This window comes from Artemia sp. Qi Xiang Cuo, chromosome 10 (assembly GCF_049724085.1).
Source record: "Artemia sp. Qi Xiang Cuo chromosome 10, ASM4972408v1, whole genome shotgun sequence".
NCBI lineage: Eukaryota > Metazoa > Arthropoda > Branchiopoda > Anostraca > Artemiidae > Artemia > Artemia sp. Qi Xiang Cuo.
Genome location: NC_142803.1, coordinates 37,527,500 through 37,542,785, shown reverse-complemented (window position 1 = coordinate 37,542,785; position 15,286 = coordinate 37,527,500). Strand labels below are relative to the sequence as shown.

General features: G+C 36.9%; 1 protein-coding gene across 1 annotated transcript in view; it reads right to left on the bottom strand.

Annotated features, from left to right (window-relative positions):
* Positions 1-15,286, bottom strand: part of Atg1 (serine/threonine-protein kinase unc-51-like protein Atg1) — a 153,689-nt gene that overhangs the window by 87,851 nt on the left and 50,552 nt on the right. Inside the window, exon 4 of the mRNA XM_089095393.1 lies at positions 14,325-14,375. Within this exon, the coding sequence (XP_088951519.1) occupies positions 14,325-14,375 (51 nt within the window). The remainder of the gene's footprint in view (positions 1-14,324; positions 14,376-15,286) is intronic.

Sequence of the window (15,286 nt, the reverse complement as noted above, 5' to 3'; positions counted from 1 at the left end):
CAGGGAAGAACATCATTCGTGCTTTGATGAAAACTAATCATATTTCGAGCAGTAGGCCTATTTCATTTTTGTTTGTCATACAGCACTAACAACAAAATATTCTCACAAGGCTAATCAAAATTTACAAATAATAAGAGGTAGGGCTACTGCAAATAGGAGTCGGACAACTGCCTCACCCTCTCAAACCCTCCAAGGAACTTATGTGTCATTTACACTTCACTGAAAGTGACATATATTTTGAACAGTGGGGTGTTGTTTAAACATTGTTCTTTTCTTTCAACAACAACAACAACAAAAAACTCCATAATAATCAAGATTGCAAGAGGAAGTAGACTGCTGGTCTAAAATTTACTGATACTAATTCGCGAGTTCTCAGCATTTTTTTAAAATTATTATTATTATCATTCATCCATGTTATAATGGCAAAAGCACAACTGTTTAAATACGTTTTGTTTTCAGCAAAGCACAAATGACACTCTAGCCCAGGGCTGGCCAACCCGCGGACCGCATGCGGCCCGCCAGAAAAATTTTTGCGGCCAACGAGATTAATCACACTTTTATATTATGCGCCCTCATGATGCGCACACATCTTGGAACATCACAGATTCGATGTTTCACTCTTAACAATGTTGTTTATCGATGTATATAGTAGATACATAAGCGTCAGGTTTGTGCATTTTATGGTAAAAACATGAAATTTGGCAGACATGTGCAGAAAAATATGGGAATCTGACTGGGGGGGGGGGAGAACCACATTTTCCGACGCAATTATCGTGCCTTTTTGCATTTTTCCGCGCGGGATAAAATAGCTGACTTTCAGAGTGGGAAATTTTTCCGATCGTAGGGTCGTTTCTGACTAATTTGTCTCTCCTGATCCTAAAAATGTGCTTACTTTTTCGTCCGACTCTTGGTTACTGAGTTATCATCATTTTTATCACTACGCTCCATGCACTTCTGAGTAATTTCCGCTTTGTATTTTTCATCGTAATCGCATAGAAACTGGTGAACATGTTACGGAAAATGTGAAGAATTGACTAAATCGCAAATTCAAATCTGTCTTCGCGGTTCCGGGCTACTTTGCATTTTTCCACGCGAAGAAAAAAAACACGAATTTTGAGAAAAAGCGACGACCGAGTTAAGATCACTTTTCTGACTAATTCGAGTCTCTCGATTCCAAAAAGGTGGTTATTTTTGCAATCAGATTCTTGGTTCAGAATTTACCAGTTTCCACGGTTTCTATGCCATATTCTAACAAGAAGTCATATCCTCCCTATAACATTCCGAAGGAGATCATACGTTTTTGACTGTAAGTAATTAATTACCGTTCCAGATCTCCTCAAAAAGCTTTCGGTAAAAAGATCATTTACTCAACTCAAACAGCTTGACTTAAGGAACTCCGGACGTAAGAAGCATACTATTACTCGTATGATGATAAAATGTAGAAAACTAAACCACTTCAGGTATTTAAAAATAGTTAAACAATCACATGGATCATAGGAATAATTAAATAAAAAACACAAGTTTTTTTAACTGAAAGTAAGGAACGACGTTAAAATTTAAAACGACAGAAATTATTCCGTATATGAAAGGGGCTGTCCCCTCCTCGACGACTCGCTCTTTACGCTAAAGTTTTTTATTGTTTAAAAAAAGAGTTGTGAGAAAGTCAAACTTTAGCGTAAAGTGCGAGGTAACCTTACTTACAGTTCGTTACCACGAACTGCTTGAAATACCCGATTTCGACTTGTTTCATCATAAACATTGCTAAAAAAAAAAAAGAAAATGAGAGTCTCACGGACAGGATACAGGTCGAAATTGGCTTCTGACAATTAAAGCTACAAAAAGCGCACTCCTGATTGTACTGATTATCACAAACTCTGCACGAACAGAGATCTGTGCATTTAAGGGAAGCTTTTGCACATTTGCACCTTTTTTTACACTTTGTTTTACAGTCTCATTTGAGCAGTTCTTTGCAAATTGTCGGTGCCTCAGGAAGATTAGTCCAGAAAGGCTCCCAGCTTTCGTCATGCTTCTTCCAGACGTATAAACCTGGATCCAACGGGAAAAGTTCCGGACAACACGATGATGCCCATATCTGGGCCTGCAAGTAAGCGCGTTTGGTATGCTGCTCAAGAGAAGTCGCTGTTGGGGACAGTCTTTCCATTTCGGCTGTTTTTCGTGTGAAAAGCTACTTCCGCAGACTGCTCACTTCAGAAAAGCCGCTTGATTTTTCGTAAAGAACCACGACGAATCGCTGGATGTCTAAAGTGTCAATCTAGGAACGGGCTCCTGATGTATTCAGAGTAACGAAAGTCGGAAGAATGGATTTCACAGCTTTTCAGGTCTTCCAAACACCATGCTTTCCATGAAAAGCAAAAGAAGAAGTCGTATCGCATCCAGAGAAGGCATGCAAAAAGAGAAGGCTGCGAAACCTTTCAGGTCCTAGATGATAAGTAATATCGTGAATGCGCAGTAGTTTCGTCTTTGCTCCATGCCCATAGATGACAAACAGGTTTTCAATCTGAAGCTGCTGGAACAAAGCTGTTGCAATCACAACTACATCAGAATCCTCAGTTCTGATGAATATGAAGTTATATACACACTGGGCCTAATGGAAGGCATGGAGCCGCACATGAGTGTCACCTTCTTCGTGGTAGGTAAGTGTGAGGCCTTCGCGAAAAGCGATATCGCGCGTTGGGATAACTGTCTCCAAGAGTGGCCACTGCAAATATGTCCTACATTTCCTGGACTACCAAAGTCGGCAAAAAAGGGAAGAGTCGACTCTTGCTCTCAGTTGATTTCAAAAAGTCACGCCAGTTCATAGTTTGTTCCATAGTTCATAGTTTGTTCCGTCGTCCCATTGTTACGCACACGCAAAAGCGAAAATATCATCAGGAATTTTGTCTGTGCGCAAAGTTTCAAGAAATTTGTCTGTGCGCGACTCAAATATCGCTTTTATACTTAAGGCAGAAAAGACTATTAGTTACGTGATGAGACTTTAAGTAACATCAAGAAATCACAGGAGCGGCAAAAATATAGTCTTCTTGATATTGTATGTCATGATATGAAGACATTTATAAAAGAAAACAGCACTTATTAAAGGTAAATTGTACGTTACTCATATGCTTTCTCTTTAAAAGTTACGTCCCACGTGGATTTCCTTATTTTCTTTGTTAAAGCTGCTAGCGATATGAGGTATTTCAAGTCGCGAGGTCCATTCATTCAGACCACAGTCGTCACTTGCACATTAAGGTGAACCAGAGTTTGTAATGTAGAAGTATGAAAGACAGTCTACACCCGGCGATGATGGAAGTGATGGTAACTCAGTAACGGATGGTTGTATATTAAAATTAAGCACATTTTCAGACTTAACATACTCAATTTAGCCATGAAAGATACCCTAAGCGCATCTACTACCTCAGTATACAGAAAAGAGTACGACCCGCGTTGATGAAAATGACGATAACTCGGAACTACTGATCTGATTTCAAAAGTGGGCACATGTTCAGAATCAGCAGACCTGAATCAAAATGTGGTTCTGTCCCCTGTCAGATTCTCAGTATTTTTCTACATATGTGTGCCAATTTTCGTGCTTTTACCATAAAATGCACAAACCTTATGGAAATTGGCGCTTATTTACCTAACTAATATAGCCCAAGTGTTATAGTATTATGTTATATAGCCCAAGTATTATCAATGTATCATGTTATGCAAGTAGTAATAAAAATAGTAAATTACATTGGATCCCATGCACTTGCGCATCGACAATTTAAAGGTTTTCTGAAAGAATTAGATTCTGAATGCGGTGACGTTGTGTACTTCAGTCGAGTCAGATAGTTAAGTCATGGAAGATGTTTACAGCGATTTTATCAGTTACGATAAGAAATTGATTTGCTTATGAATGACAAACGACAAAAAATGAATGACAAAAAAAGGGTCTGTGTCAGAATTAAGAAATGATGAGTCGTTATCGGATTTATGCCTTTTAGTGGATATTGTCAACAAACTCAATGAATTACATATTTCATCATGGGCAGCGCAATTGCATTGCCTAAGTAAACAACGATGTTGGCGTAATGTATAATTTTTTTTTTACATACCCGGGCAATTCGTATCAAAGGAGTTGTCGTAGAAACTTCAAAAAGGCCTCATTCGATTGAACATTGGAGTGGCTAGTGCCCTTTTTAATAGTCGAAAGTGACTGGAAGGCAACTAACACCCCTTCCACGCCCACCATTTCCCCAAACACATCCAATCAAAATTTTGAAATAGACATTTTGTTCAGCGTAGTTGATTTCCAGATAGAAAATATATTTTCAAGGAGGACATTCCCCCAGAACTCTCTGGGGAAAGGTCTTAGGTTATGCCCAGGGTGCATATATGGATTTTATAGAAGACGTTGCCGTAGAAATTTCAAAAAAATGCTCATTAGATTGGAAATTGAAAGGGCTAGTGTCCTTTTTAATAGTAGCAAGTGATTGGAGGGAAACTGGCCCCCCCCTCCCACGCCCATCATTCCCCCAAATACACCCAATCAAAATTTTGAGAAAGCCATTTTGTTCAGCGTAGTAAATTTCCAGATCGAAATATATTTTTGAGGAGGACACTCCCCCACAACCCTCAGGGCAAGGGTTTTAACTTATGCCCTGAGGGCATATAAGGTTTTTATAGAAGGCGTTGCCGTAGAAACTTCAAAACAGGCTCTTTCCATTGAAAATTCAAAGGGCTAGAGCCCTTTCTAATAGTCAAAATTGATTGGAGGGTCACTAGCCGCCCCCCCACGCCCATTATTTCCCAAAACACAGCCAATCAAAACTTTGAGATAGCCATTTTGTTCAGCGTAGTAGATTTCCAGATAGAAATATATTTTTGAGGAAGAAACTCCCCCACAACCCTCAGGACAAGGGTTTTAAGCTATGCCCTGGGGGCATATAAGAACGATGTTGGCACAATGTATTATTTTTTTTTCCTTTAGACCAGGGTACTTCGTATCGAAGAAGTTGTCGTAGGAGCCTCGAAAGGGTCTCATTCGATTGGAAATTGGAGTTGCTTGTGCCCTTTTTAAAAGTCGAAAGTAACTGGAAGGCAACTAACACCCTTTCCACGCCCACAATTTCCACAGACACATCCAATAAGAACTTTAAGATAGCCATTTTCTTCAGCGTAGTTGATTTCCAGATACAAAATGTGTTTTTGAGGAGGAAGCTGCCTCACAACCTTGAGAGCAAGGGCTGTACGTTGTGCAGTTGGAGTACATAAGGTTTTTTATAGATGATGTTATCTTAGAATCCTCAAAAAGGGCTCGTTTGTAGTAATAATCAAAGTGATTGTGCCCTTTTTAATAGTCGAAAGTGATTGGTGGAAGAGTAGACCCCCTGTCATACCCATTATTTCCGCAAACACCTCTGATATAAGTTATAAGATTAACGTTTTTTTAGACTTAGCGGAAAGTTTTTGCAATGTTATATTTGAGGATTACAACCCCCCCCAACCCTCAGGACAAGGGTTGTAAGTTATGCCCGTAAGGCATATAAGTTTTTTATAGAAAGTGTTGTCGTAGAAACTTCAAAAAGGGCTCATTCGATTGCAAATTCAAATGGCTAGTGCCCTTTATAATAGTCGAAAGTGATTGGAAGGCAACTTACACCCCTTCCACGCCCATCATTTCCCCAAACACATCCAATCAAAATTTTGAGATAGCCATTTTGTTCAGCGTAGTTGATTTCAAGACAGAAATTATGTTTTTGAGGAGGACATCCCCACCCCAACAGCCGTCAGGGCAAGGCTTGTAAGTTATGCCCTGGGGGCATATAAGTTTTTTTTATAGAAACCGTTGTCGTAGGAACTTCAAATAGAATCATTCGATTGGAAATTCAAAGGGCTAGTGCCCTTTTTAATAGTCGAAGGGCAACTAACCCTCTTCTCACGCCCACCTTTTCCCCAAACACATCCAATCAAAATTTCGAGATAGCCATTTTGTTCAACGTAGTTGAAAGTCTTTGAGGATGACACAGCCCTCATAGCCCTCAGGGCAAGGGTTGTAATTTATGCCCTGGGGGCATATAAGATGTTTATAGAAAGCGTTGCCGTAGAAACTAAAAAGGGCTACTTCGAATGGAAATTGAAAGGGCTAGTACCCTTTTTAATAGTCGAAAGTGATTGGAAGGCTTGACATTTTTATAGTAAAGATCGATTTGGGTACAATCTACTATTATTTTTTTTTCTTTTGTTTAGACCAGGGCACTTTATATCGAAGGAGTTGTCGTAGGAACTTCGAAAAGGGCTCATTCGATTGAAAATAGAAAGGGTTAATGCCCTTTTTATAGTCGAAAGTGATTGGAGGTCAACTAGTCCCCCTCCCACGCCCACCCTCCCATTTGCCCATTATGTTTAAAAACTAAATGTTGCCTTAAGATTTAATCAAAATGCACTGTGTTAATGATAGTTCCCAATAAGACATCTCAACAGTATCCCAAGAACGACTGAGGCTACTTCTGCTCTTAAAATTTAAGCAAATCAAAATAGCGTAAGTGTGTCCAAGCTATCAAAGAAAGTAAACAGATTTTGTTTTTGCGAATGGTATCACGTTTTCTATTTAAGGTCAACTAGAGGAGGTATGACACTAAATTAAACACTACTATTTGTGTCCAGATTTTTAAAAGGGTGCATGTTGTTAAAAATTTTTCTCCAGCATACAAAGAGCTGGCCAAACTATAAATTCTAAAAAAAAAACGAAAAGATTTAAAGTAATATTTTCATTTTCCCTGAAAAGACTATGTCAATATAAAACGAACAGAAATTAATTAAAAAAAACTTGTTCCACAAAATAAGTTTTTCAAGGAAAAGTAAAGAACTCCATTAAACCAAAAATGAGCAAAAATAAAATCAAATAACGCGAAACTACCACAAACGCGAAACTACCACAAATCAGAATCGATAAATAAATGAAAGCCAAAACCGAACAGAAATTATAATAAAAAACCGAGTCAAACTCAATACGAGCAGAAATTAAAATGAGTAGGGCGCAAAACCCCTATGCCTTCCCAAGGCCAGAACATAATTTGCACTTTACTGAAAAAAAACAAATGAATGTGCATTGTCAGTTTAATATACATATACGGATATTTAGTAATCAAAATGTTAATATTATTTGATTTACAAAAAAGTTATAAAAGTAAAAACATTTATATATTTTTTTTAGTTTGAATTGCTCGTTTTGAGTTTGACTTGGTTATTTATTGTAATTTCTGTTCGTTTTGGGTTTCATTTATTTATCGATGCTCATTTGTGGTAGTTTCACGTTTGGTAGATTATTTTATTTTATTTTTGCTCATTTTCGGTTTAATAGAGTTCTTTACTTTTCTTTGAAAAACTTATTTTGTGGAAAAGTTTTTTTTAAATTAATTGCGAGGAAAAGATAACCTCACAGTCGATACATTTAATCACATCAGAACATTTCAGAAGAAATTGTTGCTATTTGAATCACAATTGAAAATTAATAATGCTCACCACTTTCCATTGTTGAAAGAATTTAAGAAATGAAAATGTAACAATTATTTCAAACTTGCAGATGCTTTGAAAAGCTTATTCAATAATTTAGAGTTGGAAAAAATACAACAAAACTTTAAAATATATTCATCTCCTTTTCATGTTGAAATTGAGTCAGTCCCAGAATATCTCCAAATGGATCTGATTGACATACAGTGCAATAATGAATTAAAACGCATGTTTGAAAATTCATAACCAAAAATAGATTTTTTTTTTACATTTACGTCACAAAAGAAAAATTATCAAATTCAAGAAATTTGGCACAAAAAGTTGTTAGCGCTTTTGTTCAACTTGTACCTGCGAATCTTTTTTTTTTTTTCGAAAATGAAATTGACCAAACAGAAAACACACTCAAACATAACGGACGCTAACCTGCAACCCCGATTACGATATGCAAATACCCAAATTGAGATCGACTTGCAAAATCTAGGTGAAAAAGTGAAAAAATAATTATTGCATTAGTGAAATAAATATTTTTCTTTATTTTTATTTTTTTATTTCGTTATTTTTTATTGTTAGTATGACTTATATGCCTAGTCATTGAGTTACACATATTTATAAGCAGTAGGCTAAATATGTCACTCAGTTATATATTTCTGTATATAACTTATATAGGCCTAGTCAGTGAGTTACACATATTTATAAGTAGTAGGCTAAATATGTCACTCAGTTATATATTTCTGTATATAACTTATATAGGCCTAGTCAGTGAGTTACACATATTTATAAGTAGTAGGCTAAATATGTCACTGAGTTATATATTTCTGTATATAACTTATATAGGCCTAGTCAGTGAGTTAAACATATTTTAAGTAGTAGGCTAAATATGTCACTGAGTTATATATTTCTGTATATAACTTATATGACTAGTCAGTCAGTTACACATATTTATAAGTGGTAGGCTAAATATGTCACTCAGTTAAATATTTCTGTATATAAAATATATAAGCCTAGTCTGTGAGTTACACATATTTATAAGTAGTAGGTTAAATGTGTCACTGAGTTATATATTTCTGTATATAACTTATATAGGCCTAGTCAGTGAGTTATGTATATTTATAAGTAGTAGGTTAAATATGTCACTGAGTTATTGCCTTTGCAAAACAAAAGTGATCCGTTTATCTGGCCTCCCCCAGGCCATTCAGCATGTCCCCAGGTGGCGATAGGGGAACGCTCTACAGATATGTAGGGTACCTCCATAGGAGGCATGGACCAAGGGGGGACCTTGTCCCTGGGGGTCCATAATAGACTCTGGGGCACCCTTGCCCGGGGTCATAAATACAGGCGGAGGAGGAAGAAGGCCCCTCAAATGTACAATCAAAAGGGCCCACTTGTTTATCCACAAGTTCCATGAGTTGCAAACCTTCTCCCAGTAATGGGTTAAATTGCATGGTAATGCAGAACACCATTGCGGGAGGATCCTCTAAAGGAGGACAACTGTGGCAGGACATAAGATCCAGATCTATGGGCAATGGCCTCTGTAAAGGGCTGCCCCGACCTTTTCGAGGTACCTGCAAGACTGGGGACCTTGCGGTCAACTCTATTCCCACTTGAGGAGTGGCGACCCTCGAGGAAATTATAGCCTAGTAAACGACACAGCATTCGCACGGGATTCTGACTAATGGACAATTCTTCTGGGAATGGTATGTTTTGATGGGCGTCTTTGGGCTGAAAAACCTCTTCCTAGCTAATTTATCTATTACGGGTTGCCTCCCCGTATTAGCATAATATTTGTAGGCATGAACATATAATGATTCGTAGTTAATAGTCTTGAGATTGTCTGTGCAGGATTTCGACTCTTGTTGATAGAAGAGCATCTCCAAGTGCTGAAAACCATGTTGTGACCAAGATGGGTCCAGGATCGCACACAGCCTCCAGTCATGGAGGTCCCAGTGAGATCTTGCTGTTCGGTTCTAAACCAGCTTAAGCACTTCGACGTAGACTTGAGAAGATATGTGATCTCCGTCCTGCACTGGTCTCCGGGATCATTGCTTTTCCTGAGGCGAAAATAATTTCAATGATTTAAAGAACATGAAAATTGGAACTTAGAATGTTACGACATTAAAAAATGAATATCGTATCGACATTTTGACTGACGAATTCAGACGATTCGAGCTGGATTTATTAGGAGTTTCAGAAAATCATATCACATGGGTAGGAAGCATGAAAGTAGGTGATATAGAATTTGTTTACTCAGGCAGGAAGGATGGTTTACATAGACAGGGAGTAGGGCTCATGATTAATAAGGACGCTGCTAAGTCTTGTTTAGGCTGGGAAGGTATTAATAATAGAATACTAATTGCTCATTTTATGACTAGAAAGTTCAAGGTATCAGTTATAGTAGTATACGCCCCTGCAGAACCGACTGATGGAGATACTAGTTACTCAGATGAATTCTACTTACAGTTACAGGAGCAAATAGACAAGGTCCCAGGTAGAAATATGATGTTATTGCTGGAGGATTTTAACGCCCAGGTTGGTAGAAATAAGGATAGATGGTATCCCAGCTTAGGTAAATTTGGTGTAGGAAAAGAAAACTGTAATGGATACAGACTTTTGCAATTTTGTAGGTATAACAATCTAGTTATAACCAATACGGTGTTTGGTCATAAAATGGCCCATAAGTTTACATAGTATTCACGTGATGGTAAGACAGCAAACCTTATTGATTATGTTATAGTAAATCGAAGACTGCCAGGATCAATACAAGATACTAGGGTATATAGGAGTGCTGTTATTGATGTTAAAAGTAAAGATCACCATCTAGTAGTGTCAAGGGTTAATTTAAAGTTGAAATATCGGAAGGGTAATTACCTCCTGGGAAGTTATGATGTGAGTAGACTCCATGATGAGAATTTGAGAGAAACTTTCCAGGAACAGTTGAATACTAAACTTAAGTGTTTAAAATTTGATAATGTGGAAGATGGTTGGAATAATTTTAGAAAAATAATTTGTGAAGTTGCTGAAGGTGTATTAGGTAAGAAAGCTAGAACTGCAGCTAAGATTATTAGTGAAAAAGCTTTAAGTTTAATAGAAAGGAGAAAGGACTTGTACAAGAATTATCTGAGTGATAGATCACATGAAAACAAAAGAAATGTAAAGAAAGTGGAGAAAGCATTGAAATATGAACTAAGGAGGTGTGAGGTGGAGGCCATGGATAAAATTGCCGAGGATTTAGAAGATGCAGCTAGACGGCATAATAGTAAAATATTGTACTGGCACGTTAACAAATTGAGAGGTAGTAGTCAATCCGGACTTGTCCCAGTTAAAGATAGGAATGGGGTGGCAATTAGCGATAAGACAAAAGCTAAAGTGAGATGGGCCGAACATTTTGAGAATTTACTTAACCGAGATAGAGTTTCAGTAAAAAATATAGATGAAAATGAAAAAGTTTGTGATACCTTGGATGTGAAGGAAGTTTTGTTTTGTGAGGAGGAATTAAAAACAGTACTAAAAGGATTAAAGAATAATAAGGCTCCAGGTGCTGATAGGGTAGTAAATGAGTTTCTTAAATATGGTGGCTCTGAGGTTAGAAATAAGTTATTGGAGATTATGAATATGATTTTTGAAAAAGGGGAAGTACCTAACGATTTTAGGAAAACCTTAATTAAGCCACTTTATAAGAAAGGTGATAAAAGTGAGTGTGGTAATTATCGAGGCATTAGTCTGGTCTCTGTAGGTAGCAAATTGCTTAGTAATATGATACTTTTTAGACTGAGAGATGCCGTAGACAAAGTTTTAAGAGAAGAGCAGTGCGGTTTTAGAAAAGGTAGAGGATGTGTTGACCAAATTTTCACTCTTAGGTTAATAATTGAGAAGTGCCTAAGTTTTCAAACACCTTTGGTCCTCAGTTTTATAGATTATGAGCAAGCGTTCAATTCTGTTGATAGAAGAGCTTTAGCAAAGGTTTTATTCTTGTATGGTATACCAGACAAATACATTAAAGTGATTAGTGCTATATACGAGAATAACACTGCTTCGGTTAAGGTAGGAAATGAGGTTAGCAGCTGGTTTTGTAATAAATCAGGTGTTAAGCAGGGTTGTGTTCTATCCCCCTTTATGTGGATTATTTTAATGGACTTTGTATTAAGGAGCACAGGAAAGGCAATGGGAGACCACGGAATCAAATGAGGAGGAAAAAGTCTCCTGGACTTGGATTATGCTGATGATTTAAGCATCCTAGATGAAAGTGTGAGCAAAATGAATGAAGTTTTAGAGGTTTTGCGAGTTCAGGGTGCTAGTATTGGTTTGAAAATTAATGTTAGGAAGACCAAGTCACTAAGGCTAGGAATAAGTGAAGATGAAAACGTGACGTTGGGTAATGAAAAGATTGATCAGGTGGGCAGTTTCACTTACCTTGGTAGTATTATTAGTAAAGATGGTGGGAGCAGTGAAGATGTTAAAAATAGAATAGCCAAGGCTCAGGGTGTTTTTTCACAGTTAAAAAAAGTCTGGAAGAATAGGAAGATAAGTCTGCAAACCAAGATTAGAATCTTAGAAGCTACAGTGATGACAGTGGTCAAATATGGCTCTGAAGCATGGACGCTCCGAAAAGCGGATGAAGATTTGCTAGATGTTTTCCAGAGAAATTGCTTAAGGATTTTTCTGGGTACCCGGCTGATTGACCATATTTCAAACAATAGGCTATACGAAACATGTGGTTCAATACCGCTTTCTAGGTCTATAATGAAAAAAGGTTGAGATGGTTAGGGCATGATCTTCGGATGAAGGATGACAGATTGCCGAAGATTGTTCTTTTCGGCCAACCACCTAGGGCTAAACGGAAAGCAGGTCGTCCCCGTCTGGGTTGGGAGGACGTCATAAAGAAAGATTTAAAGGAAATGGGAATTTCGTGGGCGGGTGTAAAAAGGGAGGCTTTGAATAGATTGGGGTGGAGGAGGAGCGTGCGTAGCTGTGTTGGCCTCAGGCGGCTTGGTGCTGCGATGAGTTGTTAGTAGTAGTAGTAGTATTTTTCACGATGTGCATTTAGTATCATTATTACTATTATTATATTATCTATGTTTATATGTGAAAATAATAGTAAACATAATTACTCGTAATAGAAATTCATTATTTTTCAATTTGTCACTCCAGCCCTTAGAGAGTTTATGGGGTGTGTCCCCAATCTTACTTGTTGTAATTTCTGTTTGTTATAAGTTTACTTGATAATTCATTTTGGTTTATATTATTTTTAGGATTCATCAATAGCAGAAACTGTTATCTTTATGCTTATGTTATTATTCATTATGCGGTGGAGCAACACTACCGTACTGATTTCGTTGCTGTTTTTTTTTCGTGATCAGCGGTCTGCAGCCCCAAATTGGTGTAGATACAAACTGCAAATTTTACCTGGGTACGAGAATCGTGAAACGGGGGAAAAAATGCCAGTGAAGTTTCTAAAATTTCCAGAAGTTTTCCCAAAATATAAATCTTTTTTTCCCTCATGTTCTACATGAACTCAAAACAAAATTATCCTTGCTGGGAAGGTAAACTTTTTCAGAACAATTTTATGTCGTACTCCTGCAGAAATTTAAGCCATCTCTCTGATAACCGAAGAGCAAAAGTCCGTATTTCTTCTTGACTTCTTGGAGGTAGCTCTAGAAAATTCGCCCTCAAAGGCCGATTTTCCATTATTTGGGTTGTTTTCTGAAATTTTTGATATGATACCTCTCGTATTGCAATTCAGAAGTCCTATGATAAATATGTAATATGACATGAACTTTCTCATATACGAAATTGCTTCGTTTATACTCAGATACATTTTCCAAAATCGTCATGAGGCATTAAATTTTTGTCAACATCCTAGAAGAAACTATTTTTCTATATAAGGTAGAATTTTTTTTTCAAATGCAGATAGACAGATTTTGATCTTCCCAAAAACAAATTCCTTCCGTGACTTTTTCTAATATGTAAGTTTTCCAAAAATAAAATTTCTTCTGTGAATTTTTCTAATTTGAAGTTTTAATTTGGCAGTTTCTCTTCATTTTGTCTAAGTAAAAGATCCTAGCTTCGAAGCTAAGCTTATCTCTTCGGATACCTCGGCAAAATTTCCGTACCTCCCGAAAAATTTTAGAAATAATAACATAAATAATGATTTCGAAACACAGAAGTTCAGATTATTTTTTTGTTTTGTTTCCGATCTTGACGTTTATTATATTTTAGACGTATTATGCCTTGAAAAGTAAGCAAGAAGACTAACACTCTTCTACATCCAAAAATCAACTGTATACAAAGCAACAATTTCTAAAGTTATTATCACGCATCGGTTTCCTTGAAATCTCAGAGGTAGCTTTTCTTTAGATTAGGTAAAAAAAAATTCAACAAGGTTGGACCGATCTTAATCTTCTAAGAACTGGAACTTACGCGGTTCTCCAGAAATAAAATTTGATCTGTGACTTTCTATTTTGTAGTTTTGATTCTGCGGATTCCCAACACCTTGTAAAAAAAAAATACCCTAACTTTGAAGCTTAACTTTTTAGCAATCAAATAACTTCAAATACAGATTTTTGGGAAACAATATCAGAAATACTGTTTTCAAAACAGAAGTTCTAATTTTTTTCTAAAATATTCGGTCTTGAGGTTTATTATATTTTAGAGATTTAATACCATTAAAAGCAAGTAAGAAAACATGCACTCTTCTATATCCAAAAAACAACCGTACACTAAGAAATAGAAATTTACATAATAGATTGTTTCACAGATGTTAATAAAGGAACGATATATTAACTAAGTAAGTGTTAATTAAGTACGCAGTAACAACATACAAAATGATTACTTACCCAATTGTCGCAGAAACATCCGAATTGTATCTTCACTTAAAGTTCCTTTGGCTAAAAAAAAATAAATACTATTCAATTTAAATTCGATAGGTGGCACGAGGAAACTATCCTGAGTAACCTATAAGAAGAAAAGGAAAAAGCAGAAAGCCTCGGATCACGATGGGATAAGATTAAAAGATAATATTTTGGGAGAAAAGACATTGGGAGGTGGCCAAAACAGAAGCATTAAACAGAGTGGGGTGGGGGAATTCTTATGTGAATACTTTATTTAGTTTGAGAAGTTGTAAATACGCAAAAAGACAATAGGTATAACCAAAATAAAAATGAAACCGAAAATTGGAAAAGATCAACGAGCAGTTTCAGCTTTATCGATTTCTAAAATCAGATCAGAGGCAACGCTATAGCGTTGCCTATAGTAAAGGCCATACGGCTCCAATGTTTTATTATTATTTATTTATTTAGTTTTTCCCAGAGGCACTTCAAATGGAAGGGGTCGTTGTAGAAACTTCAAAGGGGGCTCATTCGATTGGAAATCGAGAGTTATAGTGCCCTTTTTAATGGTCAAAAGTGATTGGAGGGTAACTAGCCCCCCCAACGCCCATCATTCCCCCAAACACATCCAATCAAAATTTTGAGATAGCCATTACGTTCAGCGTAGTTGATTTCCAGACAGAAAATATGTTTTTGAGGAGGACACTCCCCCAAAAACCTCAGGGCAAGGATTTCAAGTTATGCCCGGGGGCATATAAGAACGATGTTGGCACAATGTATTATTTATTATTATTTTTTTTCCTTTAGAACAGGGCACTTCGTATCGAAGAAGTTGTCGTAGAAACTTCGAAAAAGGCTCATTCAATTGGAAATTGGAGTGGATTTTGCCACTTTTTAATAGTGAAAAGTGAATGGAAGGTATATCGTATCCCTTCTACACACACCAGTTCCCAAAACAAATCCAATCGTAA